Raw genomic sequence first — 18,730 nt, 5'->3', positions numbered from 1 at the left:
ATTATGACCACTTGAAAGGCGTTTGGCTCGTATTATAATATGCGAACAGTTATCCAAGACCTTGCTTCTAATTATCAATAAAATACTTATAGATTTATAGGTCGTAGTAAAATTTTCGAGTAAAGTACAGTTAGTACAAAATTTCGTGACTCGATAAAAAAATGTGAATATTACTCGAAGGAGTACCCGATCGGGTAGCTAAGTGTCGCAATAGACTTTCGCTAGCTGGCGCTGTCTATTTGAGTGTGTGCGTGAGCTCTAGTGTCCGTATACGGCCGCAATCGACGTTCAAAGTAAAGCACCTCGTTTGCGGCTTTGGCGGAATATTTCATTTCGAGTGTGGGGTCAAAAAATCGGTTACGCTTAGATACTCCCGCCACTAGTTTTTGGTGAAATAATTCTTCATAATTTACGAAAAAAACCTGAAAAAAGGAACTATTGATAACAGCGCCATCTAACGGGACATTGCTCATGAGCTAACCAGGAGCAAACCCCTTAAGCAGAGATCTGCTAGAGTACATTCTGTTTTTTTATGTCAATGCCTACTCTTTGGCTAATGTCAAACATCTATGTGACAACTGACTGGCATCAATGTCTGCCTGCGACCTGCGGGGGTACTACGAAATTCAAAAATCGAAGTTCGTGTCGTTCCCTCCCTCTCGCTCTCGTATTAAATAATATAAGCGTCAGCGGGACGGCAAGATACGAAGTTCGAATTTTGCACTTCGTAATACGGGCCCTGCGTAACAGATACCATAGATAAACCTAGATACTTATGCATTTACTTTTCAGGTAAAGGGAATTCATCCCTTATACAAAAATACGAAGGTCAAACTAAGGTCAAACATATTTTTGCCTGTATATGCGTAATCCTTAAGTATTTTTGAATCAGAATAGGACAAAATTGTTCAAAAACCCTATCCTTCCAAATGGTTATCGAATCAGGGTACATTGGTAAAATAGAACAATGCCAATTGTGTTTCGTGCTATACTCTTTGTCTGTTTTACCGAAACCTTTAAAGCTCTCGCGATGGCTTCCCCCTACTCCCCACCCCTAGCCCAAACACCGAGATAATGTGTTTCCTTTGTCTATTGTACACCATGATACCTATAAATCGCTTCCTTTTTAAAAAAAAGTCTTTGTTATTTTTCTCGTGATTCTGTGCGAAATTTTCGCTTTTCGATAATTTTAAAAGCTTCGTCGTTTAGTGTAATCAACAAAGTTGATGTAGACATTTATTTTTGTAAAACAGTGGAAAATTGAAACAGTTGTTTTTAATGTATTGCCATTTCTCGCTAGCTGCGGGAGGGAAGCAGAAGTTTTCCTTCAAAACGTCTTCAAGATGGCCGAAAAGTTTAATTACAATAGAAAAAATAATGTTTTTCGGAGAAACCAGGTATGTTTTTACGTAGAAAACGAATAATGAAATTGTCTCTTGTTTTAAGTTTTTTTTTTTATTTTACAGAAAAAAGAGGCAAATTAGTAATTAACTGATTTACATTAAACATAACTGCGAAATGAGTCGAAATTTTGGGAGCTTATTTGAGATTCAAGGATCTAAGTCACCTTCTTCTCTTTCTTTTTCTTTTCTATCATTATCAGCATTATCATATCAGCCATAGGACGTCCACCGTTAGACACCTCCAGTTGCTTCGGTTGGAAATGGCTTAATAGGCCCAGCACACACGGTGAAACTCAACTGCAACAATACTGCAACTTCTAGTTACTTTTGAGTTGAACACATGACGCAACCAGTTTGAAACCGATTTGAAACGCGTTGCAAATCAGTCGCATTGAAACCGGCGTGCAAGAAACTCGTGTTTGTGTTTTATCGGCTTGGCGCCCTTTTCGGTGCAATAAAATGGCTAAGGACGAAGATAAAAACATTAAATTTGTGTTGGAAGTTAACTTTTGCTCATACGATAACAATCCATGAATCTATCAGTTTCTTGTAATTCTTTGGCAGCTACGAACATACGGCAGGTGATATTCTTCTCAATGTGTTCATAGGAAACACACTCCCCGCAACGCATCCACGCTTATAGGCGGCTGCGGTAGATGTGCCTGGACCAATCCCATTTTACTGGTTCATAGGAAACACACTCCCCGCAACGCATCCACGCTTATAGGCGCCTGCGGCAGATGTGCCTGGACCAATCCCATTTTACTGGTTCATAGGAAACACACTCCCCGCAACGCATCCACGCTTATAGGCGGCTGCGGTAGATGTGCCTGGACCAATCCCATTTTACTGGTTCATAGGAAACACACTCCCCGCAACGCATCCACGCTTATAGGCGGCTGCGGCAGATGTGCCTGGACAATCCCATTTTACTGGTTCATAGGAAACACACTCCCCGCAACGCATCCACGCTTATAGGCGCCTGCGGCAGATGTGCCTGGACCAATCCCATTTTACTGGTTCATAGGAACACACTCCCCGCAACGCATCCACGCTTATAGGCGCCTGCGGCAGATGTGCCTGGACCAATCCCATTTTACTGGTTCATAGGAACACACTCCCCGCAACGCATCCACGCTTATAGGCGCCTGCGGCAGATGTGCCTGGACCAATCCCATTTTACTGGTTCATAGGAAACACACTCCCCGCAACGCATCCACGCTTAGCGGTAACTTTTCCAACGTCGGCGATTCGAATTTTATCGAGTCCGTGATTTATCCAAGATATAATTTAATTATTCGTACCTTAATCTCGTGCCTTATCAAGGGACTTTAAATCAATCAAGTACCGTTAATAACCATTAATTACAACGGTCCCAGGAAACGGAATTTCACTCGCAACGAGTTTTGTTTTACGACTTTGTTTGCGTTGAAGGACGGAGGCGCTGCAGGGATGACTACAGCTTTTACTGTAGAAAAACGGTCGTTTATTTGATTGTAAATATGTTTCGTTGGGCCGAAGAATCCTCATGCTTGGTGTGCTAGCTTTGAGGATGAACTCTCTTGTAATTTAAAACCCACAATATACACATCGGTGATGATGGGTAAATTTACAAAAGATACTTACCCACACCTTTGTTTGGTTTGGTGGAATTTTTACGATAAAAACATGAAGCACGTCTTTGCTTTCATGGAGCATCAGCGTATTTTTAAGCACCACTATGCTCGACCTTGAATAACGTAACCTTGTTTAAAAACCACATTAGGAGAAGTCAATGTTCAGCAGAAAAATCAAATAACCTATACGGATCTAAACACGCTATTATTTGTGATAAGTGTTTAGGCTGTAATATCTAGCCCCCGAGATGTGACGTTGGAAGGGAATGTGAATTGTTTGATGTTTTCCTTATAATCAGTTAAGTTTTAATGCAGTTTCTGAAGGAAATAGGTGTTTAAAGGAAATTTGGATTGATTGAAATACTTGGCAGCTTCAATTTTGTTAGGAGAGTTTTAATTGACTTGCAGAAATATGGATGGTATAGCTACGTATGTAGCTAGAAAAACAGCAGTGCGTGTAAAATGCTGTAATTGAAAAGAAAACCGGTTTTCTTTTGATATTACTATACTTAAACGTTCTATAAGCGCTTTCAACGGTTTTCATAAAACGGTACAGGGTCCATACCACACATTTAATGTTCAGTTACATTTAACTGTAATGTATTATAATACCGATAAACGAAAGATCGAATTTCACAAGACCTATGGACGGAAGGCCGAATATTAAAACGTCGAATGGATATATGACCGAAAGTTTGAAATCCCGAAAGTACATTTGACCGGCAGCCTAAAACCCGAAGACTACAATCCCGAAGATCAAAATACCTACACTAGAAAGGTCGAAAACTCATAATGCCGAACAGTCATAATCACTACAAGTAAAATAATCGACAATCAATATATCGAAAATCAAAATACCGAAACTGCCGTTATACCAAAGACGAAACAAATATAGCAGGAAAAGATGTGTGCGAGCGAGCGAAGCGAGCGAGCAAGACGGTTCGCAGCAGAAGCGACTCGGATAGGTTAGGTTCAGAAGGCTAAGGCGGGAACGAAGCGGAGCGTAGTTCCCGCCTTAGCCTTCGATGTTAGGTTTTTTTTTTATAGCAGGCAAGATACTTAACTGCCACTAAGAAAGTAGGTTGGATAAGATTCAACAGCAAAGATCATTTGTGAAGCAATATTATCCGGGCTGCTATAAAAAAAAAAACCTAACATCGAAGGCTAAGGCGGGAGCTACGCTCCGCTTCGCTCCCGCCTTAGCCTTCTGAACCTAACCTATCCAAGCGCTTTTGCCTCGAACCGTCTTGCTCGCTCGCTTCGCTCGCTCGCACATATCAAACTTTTTTTTGCTTTCGGTATTTTGTACTTTCGGTATTCTGAATTTCGATTTGTTAAGTGTCGATATTTCGACTGTAGGTAATATGATTTTTCGGTATTATAATACATACCCCATTTTCGGGATTTTGTACTTTCGGTCATTTGAAAATAGATATTTCGACCTTCGGTGTATCGGTTGTCGGTATTTTGTACATTCGGTATTCTGAATTTCGATGTGTTATACGTCGACATTTCAACTGTAGGTATTATGATTTGTCGGTCTTATAATACATACCCCATTTAACAGTACCTCATTTCTTCAATATAATTACTTGTTTATATTACCAGAGCGTTTGTTCAATAAATAACCTAACAATGGAAATTTCATTTTAAATACAAGATGTATGACTGTAATTTTTGTTGACTGTACTTGCATGGTCACCCAAATTTCAAGTCGATGCTATTAACCGTTAAAGAGTTCCGTCCTGCGGAGACGGTGCTGGCTGCACTACCAGGATATTTTTTTTATTCGACTGGATGGCAAACGAGCAAGTGGGTCTCCTGATGGTAAGAGATCACCACCGCCCATAAACATCTGCAACACCAGGGGTATTGCAGATGCGTTGCCAACCTAGAGGCCTAAGATGGGATACCTCAAGTGCCAGTAATTTCACCGGCTGTCTTACTCTCCACGCCGAAACACAACAGTGAAAGCACTGCTGCTTCACGGCAGGATTAGCGAGCAAGATGGTAGTAGCAATCCGGGCGGACCAGGATATCACTACTAGATTATTGTATTGTCACGCGATTTACAAAATTTTAAGTCAATCTGACTACATGAAATATGTCAAATTTAACTTGGAAGATTTGATTACAGACAAGCAACGGGACAGATGAAATTAAATAAAATCTTGTAAAAACAAGTTGTTTTTTACAATACTGTTGTATTTAAATCAATTCAGATTCGAGTGCCAGTTAACCCGTCCAAGGTCCCGTTTTGAATTCATCATAATATTTTAATTTCAATGTCTGTTTAACATACTGTTTATACAAACAGCCTGCCCCCGATCACCGCTATCTTGAATTATTCAGGCTAGTATTTATCGGCTTTCTCTCCGTATATTTTATCTTTGATCTGGATTTGTTTTCGATCTGAGTTTTGTGTTAACTAGGTACTCGTACTTAAAAATTTATACAATCTAAATAAATGCCAATAGATTAATCCAGGGTTTCTCAAAGTGGGGTACGCAAACCCCTAGGGGTTCGCTATTCGAGGGTAGGGGGTTCGCGACAAGGTTTACGTGATGGTGTCTGCAAGACTGGCAAGATGATTAAGATTGGTTTTTGGAGTATTTTTTATTTCAACTCCAAATTTGTTACTTATTTGTTTGTTATTTGTTGTTGTTTGTTTCAGTTTGTATTCTCGTTGGCAAGACGATTCTTACCTATATTTGTTACCTTTTATTGAATTAAATAATATACATTATATTATCATGATGATTGAAAGATCTTTGACCGGCTTGTCAGATAGTAAACATCACTGCGTCACTGCTCTTATAAAGTATATTTTAAAATACAGTTTTTAATACTAGTTGAAACGTGAAACTAACATAAATAAGACTTAAACAATAAACACTAAGCGTTATGATAAGTGATTTGTGACAAACATCAATAAAAACTAGACAATTTATAAACAAGTTCTTGTGATCACCGTCGGGTAGTGAAGCGCAAATATTATAAAGTAAAACGCTCTGCACGCAAGTTACGCGGCTCACGGGATTGACTCAAGTGCGAAAGTCGCGCGCGCTGTGATTGATCGTTTGTCATTCAACCGCCGTAATCCCGCGGTCAAAGATTAATTAGAAATAGTGAGTGCGCGTACGTTTGGACTGGTGGGTTGCATCTGTGAGGCTGTGAACAAATTGCTGTGTGATTATAGCTAACTTTGCTTCATTATAAATATGGCTAACTGTTCAGGTTGTGGAAAATTTATTTCGTCGTCAGGGGTCGCCAAATGCACCGAATGCGCGGCGGTGTACCATAAGGGCTGCGTCAGCATCCCGCAAACCGCTCGCGTGTCCACTACCTGGACATGTGCCGCATGTAAGGCAAAGGCCCCCCGCAGGTGTCCGTCCGCAGATACGGACACGCCTATCAAGTGCAGTGAGCTCGGTGAGAGCGGAGGCGGCACGCCATCGCCCAGTCAGAACCAGGAAGTCGCTGAACAACTTCGCCTCTTCCGCACGGAATTTAGTGCTGTGAGGGATGAGATGGCGGGCCTTCGGCAGGAGATGGTGGAACTGCACCGATTTATTGAGGGTTTCCAGGCTCGGTTCGTCGGTATGGAGGAGAGAGTGAAGCGCTTGGAGGAGCGTATAGAGGAGCGGCCGGTGGCGGCGGCAGCCGCCGACGGGGAGCTGGCCGCCACTGTCGCCGCGCTTAAGCTCGAGCTCTGCGACCGCGATCAGGATCTCCTTTTAAATGACCTCGAGCTGACGGGGATACCTGAACACTCCAATGAGAGTCCAACCCATCTCGTGTGTTTAGTTGCTCATAAGCTCGGTGTCGGCCTGGATGAACGCGACATCGTATTTGCTGAGCGAGTGGGTCCGCGTCGTCGGCTGCCTGCGGGCGAGTCCATGCCGTCCGCGATGTCGCCGCTGACGCAGAGCTCTGTGGATGGCACTGGACAAGCAGTTTCTGGTATGAGCGCGCGCCCGCGCCCACTGATCGTGCGGCTCGCGCGCCGCGGGCCGCGAGGTGAGCTGCTGCGCGCTGCGCGTGTGCGCCGGGGAGCGGACACCTCCGGCTTTGACCTGCCGGGTAATCCGAGCAGGTTCTATGTGAATGAGCGACTCACCAGACTAAATAGGTCGCTCTTTTACCTTGCGCGGCAGGAGTGTGTGCGCCTGGGGTGGAGGTTCCACTGGACGAAGGACGGCCGGGTTTATGTTCGTCGTCACAAGGACTCTGCTGCCAGTCGGATACGCTCGGAGGCGGATATTGGGAAGGTTTTTGCCACGGGTGCTTTTTGATGAATTTATTCAACCATACTCATTTATATGTCACGTTTACTTTTGTGCAAAAAAACAATTCTTATCAACATTATAAAAAGGAAAAATCGCACTTTATCGCAATAAAAAATTATGTTCATAACCGAGATAACAATATAGCCTATTTCAATATTATCATACAATTATCATACTTCGTGTGTACTCCGTCGATTATTTACTTGTGCTTATGCCTATACTGTCTACATTTACTACAATTATGTCAATATTTCTCTTCGCCATCTGCCATTCTTTGTTACTTGTATTTATTCTATTTAATCACTCCGAACTTATCATCATGGTAAATAAATGCAGCAAACTATTAGTTGGTTTGTTAAATCCCTGCTCATTGGGCACAAAACATGAGGAATTCATAGTGGCAATGCAAACTCATTCCGTTGACATTATGGCCATAAACGAAACTTGGCTGAGAGAGGGCGAGGATGCGCGCGCACCAGTCGTTCCCGGATTTACATTAAAACACGTGCCGCGACCTTTGGATGTGCGCTCGAGGGGTGGAGGGGTAGGGTTTTTTGTTAAACACGGTATTAATGCACGCGTTTGTAAACATCCTGTTGCACCGCTCGTCGAGCAAATGTGGCTTAGCCTTAGTGTCAGGGGTGCGAGGGTCGCTATTGGTACTGCATATCGTCCGCCCTGGCTTGAAATAGATACCTTTATTGACGCATTAACCGGTTCTGTCAGCTCATTTGCAAGGTACGACTTCATTATTCTACTTGGGGATTTTAATGTTAACATGACAAATATTAGTGATATACGTACGCAAAAACTTACGAATTTCTTACGCTGTTTTGACCTTTTACAATGTGTAAATGAGCCTACTCACTTCACTGATAACAGTAGTACGCTTTTGGACCTGGTTTGTACCGACGCACCTGTGTGCTGCACTCACGTTAATTACATACCGGATCTTAGCTCTCACGCATTCGTTACCTGCCAACTTAACATTAAGATAGAAAAACCTGTCCCAAGACTTATTTCACACAGACCATTAAAAGACATCCACGAGCCCGACTTCAACCGTGATCTCAACAACATTGAGTGGGAAAATATTCTTAGTTTGTCTAACGTGAGTGAAATGGTAGACGCATTCAACGCTAATCTTATCTCCTTGTTCGACGTACACGCTCCGGTTAGGTCCACCTATATCAAGCCCCGTAACAGCCCCTGGATTACACATACGGTAAAGAAAATGATTAGTCTCCGCAATGATGCTCACGCAAGGTATAAACGCACAAACTCTCAAGTGCACAAGGAGTACTATAAGGATTTAAAGCGTTTGGTTACCTGTGCTATATTTAATGAGAAGCGTGCGTATTTTTCACACAGGATAAACCGTTGTGCTAATAACTCTAAAGTTCTGTGGAAAAATCTTAAGAATGATGTTTTTATTAGTAATGAGAAGCAATTGCCTAAACATTTTAATGACCCTAATACTATTAATGAACACTTTCTAAATCTACCTAGTAGCAATGAAATCTCAATCAGTCAACTTACATTTTACGAATTTAACTCTTTTGGGTCCTCCACATTTACACTGAAGTCAGTCACAGAGGAACTAGTTCTTAAAATTATTCAGAGCCTAAAGTCTAATGCTCAGGGCGTTGATGAAATAGCTTTGAACATGATTCTCCTCACTTTACCTCGTACCCTAGGAGTCATAACTGCGATGATGAATTTATCGATAAAAACCCAATCATTTCCAGATGCTTGGAAAGTTTCTGTGGTACGTCCTATTCCTAAAATTCCTAATCCAGTATACGTAAAAGACCTACGACCGATTAGTATATTACCTTGCCTTTCTAAAGTACTTGAGAGAATAGTTTGTCAACAGTTAACTGACTACTTGGAGTTTACTGAGATTCTACCGGTGGTTCAATCGGGCTTTCGTAAGCACCGAAGCACGGCAACTGCCTTACTCGACGTAACAGACAATATTTTAACTGCTCAGGACAGGGGCCGTGGTACGATACTCACACTGTTGGATTTTTCGAGGGCGTTCGATACCATCAATATATCCTTACTGCTGTCAAAAATGACTTATTATGGATTTGAGCCTAACACCGTTAAATGGTTTGCTAGCTATCTCGGTAATCGAAGCCAGCTTGTGGAAATCCAGGGACCTAATGGTGGGAGTTGCAAGTCGGATATCCATCCCGTACCCAGAGGTGTTCCACAGGGCTCAATTTTGGGTCCTATTCTTTTTATTCTGTACAGTTGTGATATCACGCAAGTCATTAAACATTGTCAATATCATATTTATGCAGATGACTTGCAATTATATATTTCGTGTGATGTAAACAGCATAAAATCAGAGGTTGAAAAACTTAATGAGGATCTTGAAAACATTTCTAGGTGGTCATTTTTAAATTCTCTTGCATTAAATCCTACTAAATCTAAATACTTATTACTAGGCACAAAAAAACAAATAGATGAATTATCAAAAAGCAATTTCACAGTACACATAAATCATAATTGCCTTGAACGCGTAGAAAAAGCTCGAAACTTGGGAATTTTAATGGACGAGCAGTTACGGTTTGAAGATTATATACTTAGCACAGTTCGTAACTGCTTCTATAGGCTTAAAATCCTTTACAGAATTCGTGATTTTATTGATATTGAGCTTAGAGTGCGGTTATGTGAGGCACTTGTGCTCTCTAAACTAAATTATTGTGACACTGTGTACGGGCCTCGCCTTCTGGCACGGACCCATAGGCTGGTTCAGAGGGTTCAAAACGCCTGCGCGCGTTTTTGCTTCCATATACCGCCACGTGCGCATGTATCACCATATTTAAATCAAAATAGGATTCTGAATATGTACTCCCGCCAAAAATTACATTTAGCTTGCCTTATGTTTGGCATTATGAAGCAACAGTCGCCCTCGTACCTTTACAGTAAGCTAGCCTGGGCACGTAACGCAAGATCGCCCCAAGTTAGGTCCTGCAGGTTCCTGCAGCTAACTTATCCTCGACACAAATCAGCTGCATTTCGTGGTAGTTTTCGTTACGCCGCCACCAAATGTTGGAACAACATTCCTCCACCCATTCGTGCGCTAAAATCAACAACTGGTTTTAAATTTAAATGTAAAAACCATTTTTTAAACTTACAATTGAGAAAATGAATAAGTAGGCACCTCTCAATCTTACCTTGGATTTTTTTTTATTTATTTTTCTTTTTCACTTTAGGCGCTCATAATGTTTGTTGTCCTTATTAATAAGCTAGAAACGTCGATTTCGCTTTACCAATTGGCGGTAGACTGAATGAGTTCGGTTTATTACGTTACGTTACGATCTCAAAAATGTATCCACTGTTGGTTGGCGTATTATTTAGTCAAGTAAGATACTTTTAATAGAAATACCTGTGTTTTTGTTTTAAGGAGTCAAGTATGTAGCATGTTGTTTTTAAATAACCATTTTAACAGTAATATGCATTATTCATATTTGCAAAGTATACTTTTGGCGGTGACTTAAAACATTTCAACTGCACACGATTGAACTGTTTAAGCCGGTGTTGCCATACAATTTAATATTTGTTTTATTTTATTTTAAATTTTTATTTTAAGTTAGTTTTTAGATAAGGTCCTCACTGAAAATCAGCGCCACGGCTTGCCGTGGCATTATGCTGAGTGGGGACCTGTTTAGCGTCATGTATGTCTTTATTTGTTCTGTTTGTTCCTATGTTTGTTTTTATGGCGTTAAATAAATGTATTTTCTTTCTTCTTTCTTTCTTTCTTTAAATAAAAAAAAACTTAGTTTCTCCAACAGCCAGTTTTATTACTTTCTTTGGGGGGGGGGAGGGGTTCGCTGTCGTCTAGAAACTTTAACAGGGGTACGTGGAGCCATAAGTTTGAGAAACCCTGGATTAATCCTCCATTGTAGCACACTCTTTATCTATTAGGCTGAGAGAGAAAGAGAAGACTACCAAGAGAATGCTTTTAAGCCTCTTTTACCATGTATTATTAGTAAATATGAAGCTGGAATATTTCATTCCATTAGAATTTAATTAAATCCCGGAATTTCAATTCAGCTGCGAGATTTAATGATTTACGCGTGCAAAGTCGCGGGTAAACATTAAGAAATCAATCATTTATGTAATTGAAAAATTACAATGATAGAAGTAATATTATCATTGTAATTAACATCATTGTAATTAATTGTAACTCTGGCGAGACATTGGTTTAGGTTTCAAGAAATTTACTATCAACAAAGACATGATTGTCACTTCCGTGATTTGATGGATGTTTGCCGCCGGATTCATTGAACATAAGTAAATAGTAAGTAATAAATCTCACAAACAATCACAAACAGACAAGTAGGTAACTATATCGTTCACTAACATAAAACTCTTAGGGGCTGTTTCACCATCCATTGATAAGCGTTAACTGACGGTTAAATGTGATGCCGTCTCTATTTGTTTCGTACGAATAGACGGAGACTCTCTCATAAATTCTTATTCCTATTTTTTTATTTTAATATCGATTTGTGTTCATAATAATCACTCTTCTAATTTTTTTTCCTCATACTTTCGTTTATACATTTTTATTACTAACATCGGAACTCATAACAGACAGTGTTCATATTTTTTTTACTCATAATGTCATTACTGAGCACACATCTCGACTCATAATGTTGTTTTTCAGAAATTTTTCCTCCATAACAGACGAATATCATAATTTTCTTTTAAATAATGGCATAAATAAGAAAACATTTGAACTCATAATATTGCTTTTCATAACGGTAACACCTATTCAAAATAAGATTTACTTATATCGTTAATTATTTATATTATATTGGTATTAGTTGAAAAATATGTAAGGTCACAGTTCTACCTAACACTCCTCCTCGCTTCGCTCGTCGTCGTATCTAACGGAGTCCTTCCTCAAATACATTATTTTGCACCATTGAAAATTTCCCAAGTCCGGTTCAATTTTTTTTATGTTTTTTTTTATAAAGTACGAGCTTCTTCATCAAACATCGTTTTGCCGTAAATATAAACAGTTCAACTCACGATTCTGAGTGAGCGGGGAGCGCCACCGTCGTGAAAGTACTCACCTATGAAGATCTCCCGATAAGATCGAAGGTGAATCATCGTCCTGCTCGAGGATCTGTCCTACACGTTTGACCCAGATACCTAAAACTTAGGAGACTTACTAAAACTTAAAATAAAAACCTCTCCGTCACTCCCTAATGACTTCTATTCGGACGTGGCTAATTAACCGAAAACTGCCAAACTCTGCCAATTAGGGGCAACGATACCCTTGCCGATAGACATGGTTCCGGCAAACCATTTTATGGAATTTTCTAATTTTTAAAATCTCCACGTAATTGATGATTGATTGCAAATTTAGAGATTTTTTTAAGAAAGTTAATATACTTAATAAAATTCTTAAAGTCATTAGGTATAAGTAAAAAAAAGTTAGGCCATATTTTGCCGGCCATGGTTTGCTAGAAACTACACTGAAAAAAAAAAGATTCGCTAACAGTAGCAAAAAAAATTGCTGCTTGTGACATAACTTGAGTGACTACAAAACTAAGGCCTACTACTCGTAGTAGCCAAAAGTTAGGTGATGTCTTACAAAGTCAGTTTTGCAATATTAGCATTATTTGGTTCCTTATTAGTAAATCTTGGCTAAACGTCAATTAGCCAAACTACTTCAGCTATCCTTTTTTCAGTAAATATTTTTTAAATAAATATTTATGGTTAACCGAGTGAGCGTGAAGCGGCTCTGTTTTGGTTGGGCACAATGCTTCTGTGTGTCCGTCTGTCTATTTTCCTTTGCAGGTCGCATTTTTCAACAGATCCTCGTGAAACTTTCTGGACACTTTCGATACATTTGGGTGTTTAATATGTATTTAAGTATGTATCTATCTATATTATTTTATTTATCCGTTGCTTAGTACCCATAACACAAGCTTTGCTAAGCTTACTTTGGGACTAGGTCAATTGAGAGAGAGAGAGAGAGAGAGAGAGAGAGAGAAACATTTATTTACACATAAAAATACATTAGATGGAGAGAAAAAAATTAAAATAATAACATCGAATAGTATAAAGTGAATTGCAATTGGTGTGAATTGTCCCGTGATATTTATTTATTTATTTAAAGAGATTCCATTGTAAATACCGAGGTGCCTGTAGTCGGTGTCTGAACATTTTGTTTTAAGCGATCATTTAAAATGAACCCCCCAAAAGCGGGATTACACCCGAAAATAGGTATTTCATGCAAATGGATTAGGACTGCGCCTCGTAAAGGCTGAGGCTGAGGGCTGTGACGGCCGCATGCGCGCAATCTTAATACTCGACCTGGATCAATTTAAAGAAAGAGAAACATTTACTGAATTAGTGAATTATTAACAATTTCGAATTCCCATTCATGTCACAACTATTACTCAAATACCGTAAGACAGTTGAAATTTCTTTAACTAGCTTTCACCTGTGACTTTATTTGCGTAGAATTCGTTTATCGCTATCCCGAGAAAACTATGCAATTTTCCGGGATAAAAACTATCCTATTTCATCCCCAGGACTCAAACTATCTGTATACCGAATTTCTAAATCGGTTCAACGGTTTAGGCCAGTGGCGTAGCGTAGTGCGTGCAGGGGTGCGGGGGGCGGCAATATATTTCACAATTTAATTGCTTGTACACTATGTTTTTTTTAAAACAAAAGGCGACAAATTTTTCTTCTGCCCTGGGCGGCTGACACTCGTACTCGTCTTGTCGCTGCGACAAAAGATGTAAGAGCGAGTTCTCGCCGGCAGTGTGAACCGCCAGCGATCAACTATTAATATATATGTCTCTTTTACTCAAACAGGATCTTATATCTTTAGTTCGTTTCTTGAGCGAGAAAATAGTCGATAGCCAATCGTTTCCTCACCGGCAGTGAGACAACTGCCTTAACCTGAGGGTAGAAAGAGCGAATGCGATCGCGACCGTCAGAGCGTTAAGCCGGGTTTAGACGTAAGAAAAGTCGTGCAAGTTGCATTACACTGCGGCGCTCGATTGACCACTATAAAATCGTTGGCTTTACGGCCTCGCAATGTAATGCAACTTGCACGATTTTTCTTTCAAATTCAAATGATTTATTCAGTAAATAGGCCGCGATGGGCACTTTTACACGTCATTTTTTAAACTACCAGCGCTTTCGGAAAGACCATCATTGCCAAGAAGAATGCGCCGCAAGAAACTTGGCAGTCATTTTTTCAAAAAAAGTTAAGGGAGTGTTTGAAGTCAAAAGTCTTTGACCAGTGTGTGTTGCCAGTGATGACATACGGATCTGAGACGTGGGCGCTAACGATGGGCCTCATGAGGAAGCTCAAAGTCACTCAAAGGGCTATGGAGAGGGCTATGCTCGGCGTTTCTCTGCGGGATAGAATCAGAAATTATGATATCCGCAGTAGAACTAAGGTTACCGACATAGCCCGAAGAATTGCGAAACTGAAGTGGCAATGGGCGGGGCACATTGCTCGCAGGACTGATGGCCGATGGGGTCAAAAGGTTCTCGAATGGCATCCGCGGACCGGGAGACGAGCTGTCGGTAGGCTTCCAACAAGATGGAGCGACGACCTGGTTAAGATCGCGGGATCGCGGTGGATGCGAAAAGCACAAGACCGGTCTGAGTGGAGAGCCTTGGGGGAGGCCTATGTCCAGCAGTGGACGTCTTTCGGCTGACATGATGATGATGATGATGAATAATAATAACAGGGATGTATGGGGTCCCTTAGTTATGAAACTAAACACTATATAACTATATCTACGTTCAGTGGAAGTGTAGAATGCTTCCACCGTCATAAATAAAAAAAGGCTTGCTAGTCTAAACCCGGCTTTAGACAATACGGCCACAATGCCCTTTTATTTGATCCTAAATAGTTACGACGTTAAACCGAGCACTCAAAATTATCTACCCTCATACTCTACAGTCCTGATCTATTATTACAAGTAGCTAACTAGTTACAAAGCAAACGTCTCAAAGTATAAATTAGGTGCGCATTGGACAAACCAAAAAGCTGGTCGACATCTATTTTAAAAGCTGTTCTTACCCAGTTTCTTCGTAAAACATACAAACTCCACGGCTAGTTAGTAACTTTGTAACTTAAATTATTGAACTGTACTACCTCTATTAGATTGTCGATTGGACAGTTGTTTGCTCAACTAACAAATGGACGCTATTAGGTCGGAGTTTGGATTTAATTGGCACTATTCTTAGACCGTAACTTCCAGTCCGTTGTAGTTCTTTACGTTTTAAGTTCTGTTTTGCTATTTGTTTTTGTCAGCAGTAAGTTTTGTTAACGAATTCTGAGACTTATAAAAAAAAAAAATTATTTTTATTCGGAAAACCAAGAGCTTAAATTAACTAATACAGGTGGATTACAAAACATATAACGATTAAGCCCATTAAAGGTTTCCAAAGATAATACGAAGAAATTAACAGATTAGCACAAAGGCACTGAAAACAAATGAAAACAAAAAAAAAATGGAAAACAAAACAGAAAAATTTTGGACAAAAAATCAAAGAGGCGACAGAGCCCCGGGATGAGGATAGCAAAGAAATCCTCGCAGCTGGATAAAAGTATGAATTTTTACAATAATTTGTTTTAGCATTTGGTAACGCCAAAGGTCGATAGTTAATTATTTCTTCAGAATGCTCTGGGAACACGAAAGTTGATATTATTTAGTAACTCTGGACTATCAACGGATCCCAATTAGATTTTTGTAAGATAAACAATATCATTTATCTTCTCAAATCAAGTGGTAAAAAATGTTAAAGTTTTTTTGGGTGCATAACGGACGAAACTTATATCGCGTATAGACAGACGAAGGGTTCAAATACGAAAATCTGTTCCATCTTTAAAGAGATGTTAGAATCATACCTAACCAACAATAAGTTGGAAAGCCCCCGACTTGGTCACTTCAAAGTTCAATATCTCAAAAACGGCTCAACCGATTTTAATGAAACATGTCTAAGAACCATCGCTAGAAAACCTGATTTCAATTGAAAAAACCGCATTCAAATCGGTCCACCCGTTTAAGAGCTAGCGGTCAAACTTATAACACCCCTCGTTTTGCGTCGGGGGTTAAAAATAGAAGGGTTCAAATACGAAAATAAATCGGAAAACAAATAACATTTTCAAAATAGAAGTGATACATCACATGAGGTTTTTTCAAAATTAATCACAAATTAAGGATTGTGACCTATATCTATCATACATTACTACAAACGCTGGAAGAACAAAACCCTCCTAAATAAAATCTAATCTAATCTCCTTTGAGCACGCTAAAAAGCACCATTTTAACTACGGATTGTAAATCATCAGTAAAAGAATAACGAAGAGGTAAGTTCTTAAGAAGTCACTTTTCAACGGACTTCGGGAAAAAGCTACAAACTTAGAAATACTACGTATACACACGTGACTCTTGTTGACTTTGCTTTGAAAGTTTTACGGACTGCAGCCCTTAACGACAGTAGAGTACGTTAAATCTTTTTCGTTCACTGTCCAATGTTTTGAGAAATAGTTATAAATGGCAGTGTCATGTTTGTCTTTGGAGATTGACTACTTTGTATAGGAATGGGTCCAAGTGGTGCCCAGAATAAACACTGCATTATGATCCTTGAGCTAACACTAGACTGTTAGATGTGTTGTTATGACAATGTGTGTAGTCTTACATCTGGTTGTGAACGGTTGTGTTACTCCTGAGGATGAACTCTGGCTGAGTCGAAACGTGTCAGTATACTTTCAGTTTCTGGTCGATGATTTTTTTCTCGAAATCAAGTTAGAAATACCTATCGATCGTGTTTTTTTAGCTTTATAATTTACGGCAAAAATATTGTACGAGCAGTCCGGAAAGAGATGGTCTTTGATAGTTGAGTTTGTATGGTTTTGTGTGTTTATACAGCGTGGAGGTGGAAGAGCATGAACACACATTTGTTGTATCTCTCTCTCTCTCTCTCTCTCTTCAACCTTGATCTACCCAATGCTGAGTAAAGGTCTATTCCATTTTAGACCATTCTGTGCGGTCGTGAGTTTTCCGCATCCAGTCCTTCCCAGCCGCTCGCACCAAATCGTGCGTCCATCTTGCTGGCTGCCTCCCCACATTCCTGAACCCCTTTCGTGGTCTCCACTCCAACAACTTCATTCAACTTTATTTGTTGTGTAGACGTAGCTATCGCAAGGTCGCGGGAGAGCAGTGATTGTTTATAGTTGTTCATTGACATGTACTTCCGTAAAGTAACGCCCGACTCAAGAAATAAATAAATATTAACTGTTGCCGTTATAGTACGGAGAAGAGACCGAAAGTTCTCGAATGGAAACTGCGGCTCGGCAAGAGCAGCGTACTAAGGACGTCCACCAACGAGATGGATGGATGAGCTAAGTAAAGCCGTAGTTTCACGGTGAATGCAGGCCGCTGCCAACCGAAGCAACTAGAAGTCTATGGAAGAAGTCTAATGCCCAGCGGTGGACGCCCTGCAGCTGACTAATGATATTAGAAAAGGTGGACTGACGACATCGTGATAGTTGCGGGAAACCGGTGGATGCAAGTGGCGAGTTGTCGTTCATTATGCCGTTCTAAGGGGAGGTCTTTGTACATCAGTGGACGTCTTCCGGCTGATGAAGATGATTTTTTTTCATTGAAACAAGTATAGAGGCCGATGTCCATGAACGGTGGCGTACGGCCTAAGATACCTTTATCTTTTTTTTATTCGACTGGATGGCAAACGAGCAAGCGGGTCTCCTGATGGTAAGAGATCACCACCGCCCATAAACATCTGCAACACCAGGGATATTGCAGATGCGCTGCCAACCTAGAGGCCTAAGATGAGATACCTCAAGTGCCAGTAATTTCACCGGCTGTCTTACTCTCCACGCCGAAACACAACAGTGCAAGCACTGCTGCTTCACGGCAGGATTAGCGAGCAAGATGGTGGTAGTAATCCGGGCGGACCTTGCACAAGGTCCTACAAGGTCTTGGTCAAGGTCCATGATGCTGCATGATGAAACAAGAAAATGTGTGGGTATGTATTGAAATGAATTATGTATAATAGTGTGATGTAATAAAGTTAAATGTGCTAAAAGAATCACAAAGGTAAGAAAGATTGGAGCTGCCAGTGTATTGTTTACATCCAAACTTTGTGGCCGAATGAACCCCAGAACTGAGATGTTTTCCGAAAGTGAGTTATAGAGGAGGCCGATTGGCCACCCGTATCACGGCAGGGCAGATTTATGGCCCTAAAGGGAGGTGCAGACGTTCCTCCTCTGTGTATATGGTCAATGGGGAAGTGAATTTAGCGATTCGAAGCCCCATGTGGTTCAAAGATGTGTTACTGGCGAAAGCGTACCTTTCTAGAACCACTTATTGCTTATACAAGAAGTAATAAAATCATTTCG

The 18,730-nt window shown here is 40.4% G+C and overlaps 1 protein-coding gene across 1 annotated transcript; it reads left to right on the top strand.

The window, feature by feature from the left end:
• Positions 1 to 5,791: 5,791 nt before the first annotated feature.
• Positions 5,792 to 7,986, top strand: LOC141440765 (uncharacterized). Its single transcript, XM_074105311.1, has one exon. It carries the CDS (start codon positions 6,241 to 6,243, stop codon positions 7,312 to 7,314), a length of 1,074 nt encoding a protein of 357 aa, XP_073961412.1. The 5' UTR covers positions 5,792 to 6,240; the 3' UTR covers positions 7,315 to 7,986.
• Positions 7,987 to 18,730: the final 10,744 nt, after the last annotated feature.

Source organism: Choristoneura fumiferana, chromosome 23 (assembly GCF_025370935.1).
Source record: "Choristoneura fumiferana chromosome 23, NRCan_CFum_1, whole genome shotgun sequence".
Lineage (NCBI taxonomy): Eukaryota > Metazoa > Arthropoda > Insecta > Lepidoptera > Tortricidae > Choristoneura > Choristoneura fumiferana.
Note: the sequence above shows the minus strand (reverse complement) of the source record. Positions and strands in the feature narration are given on the sequence as shown.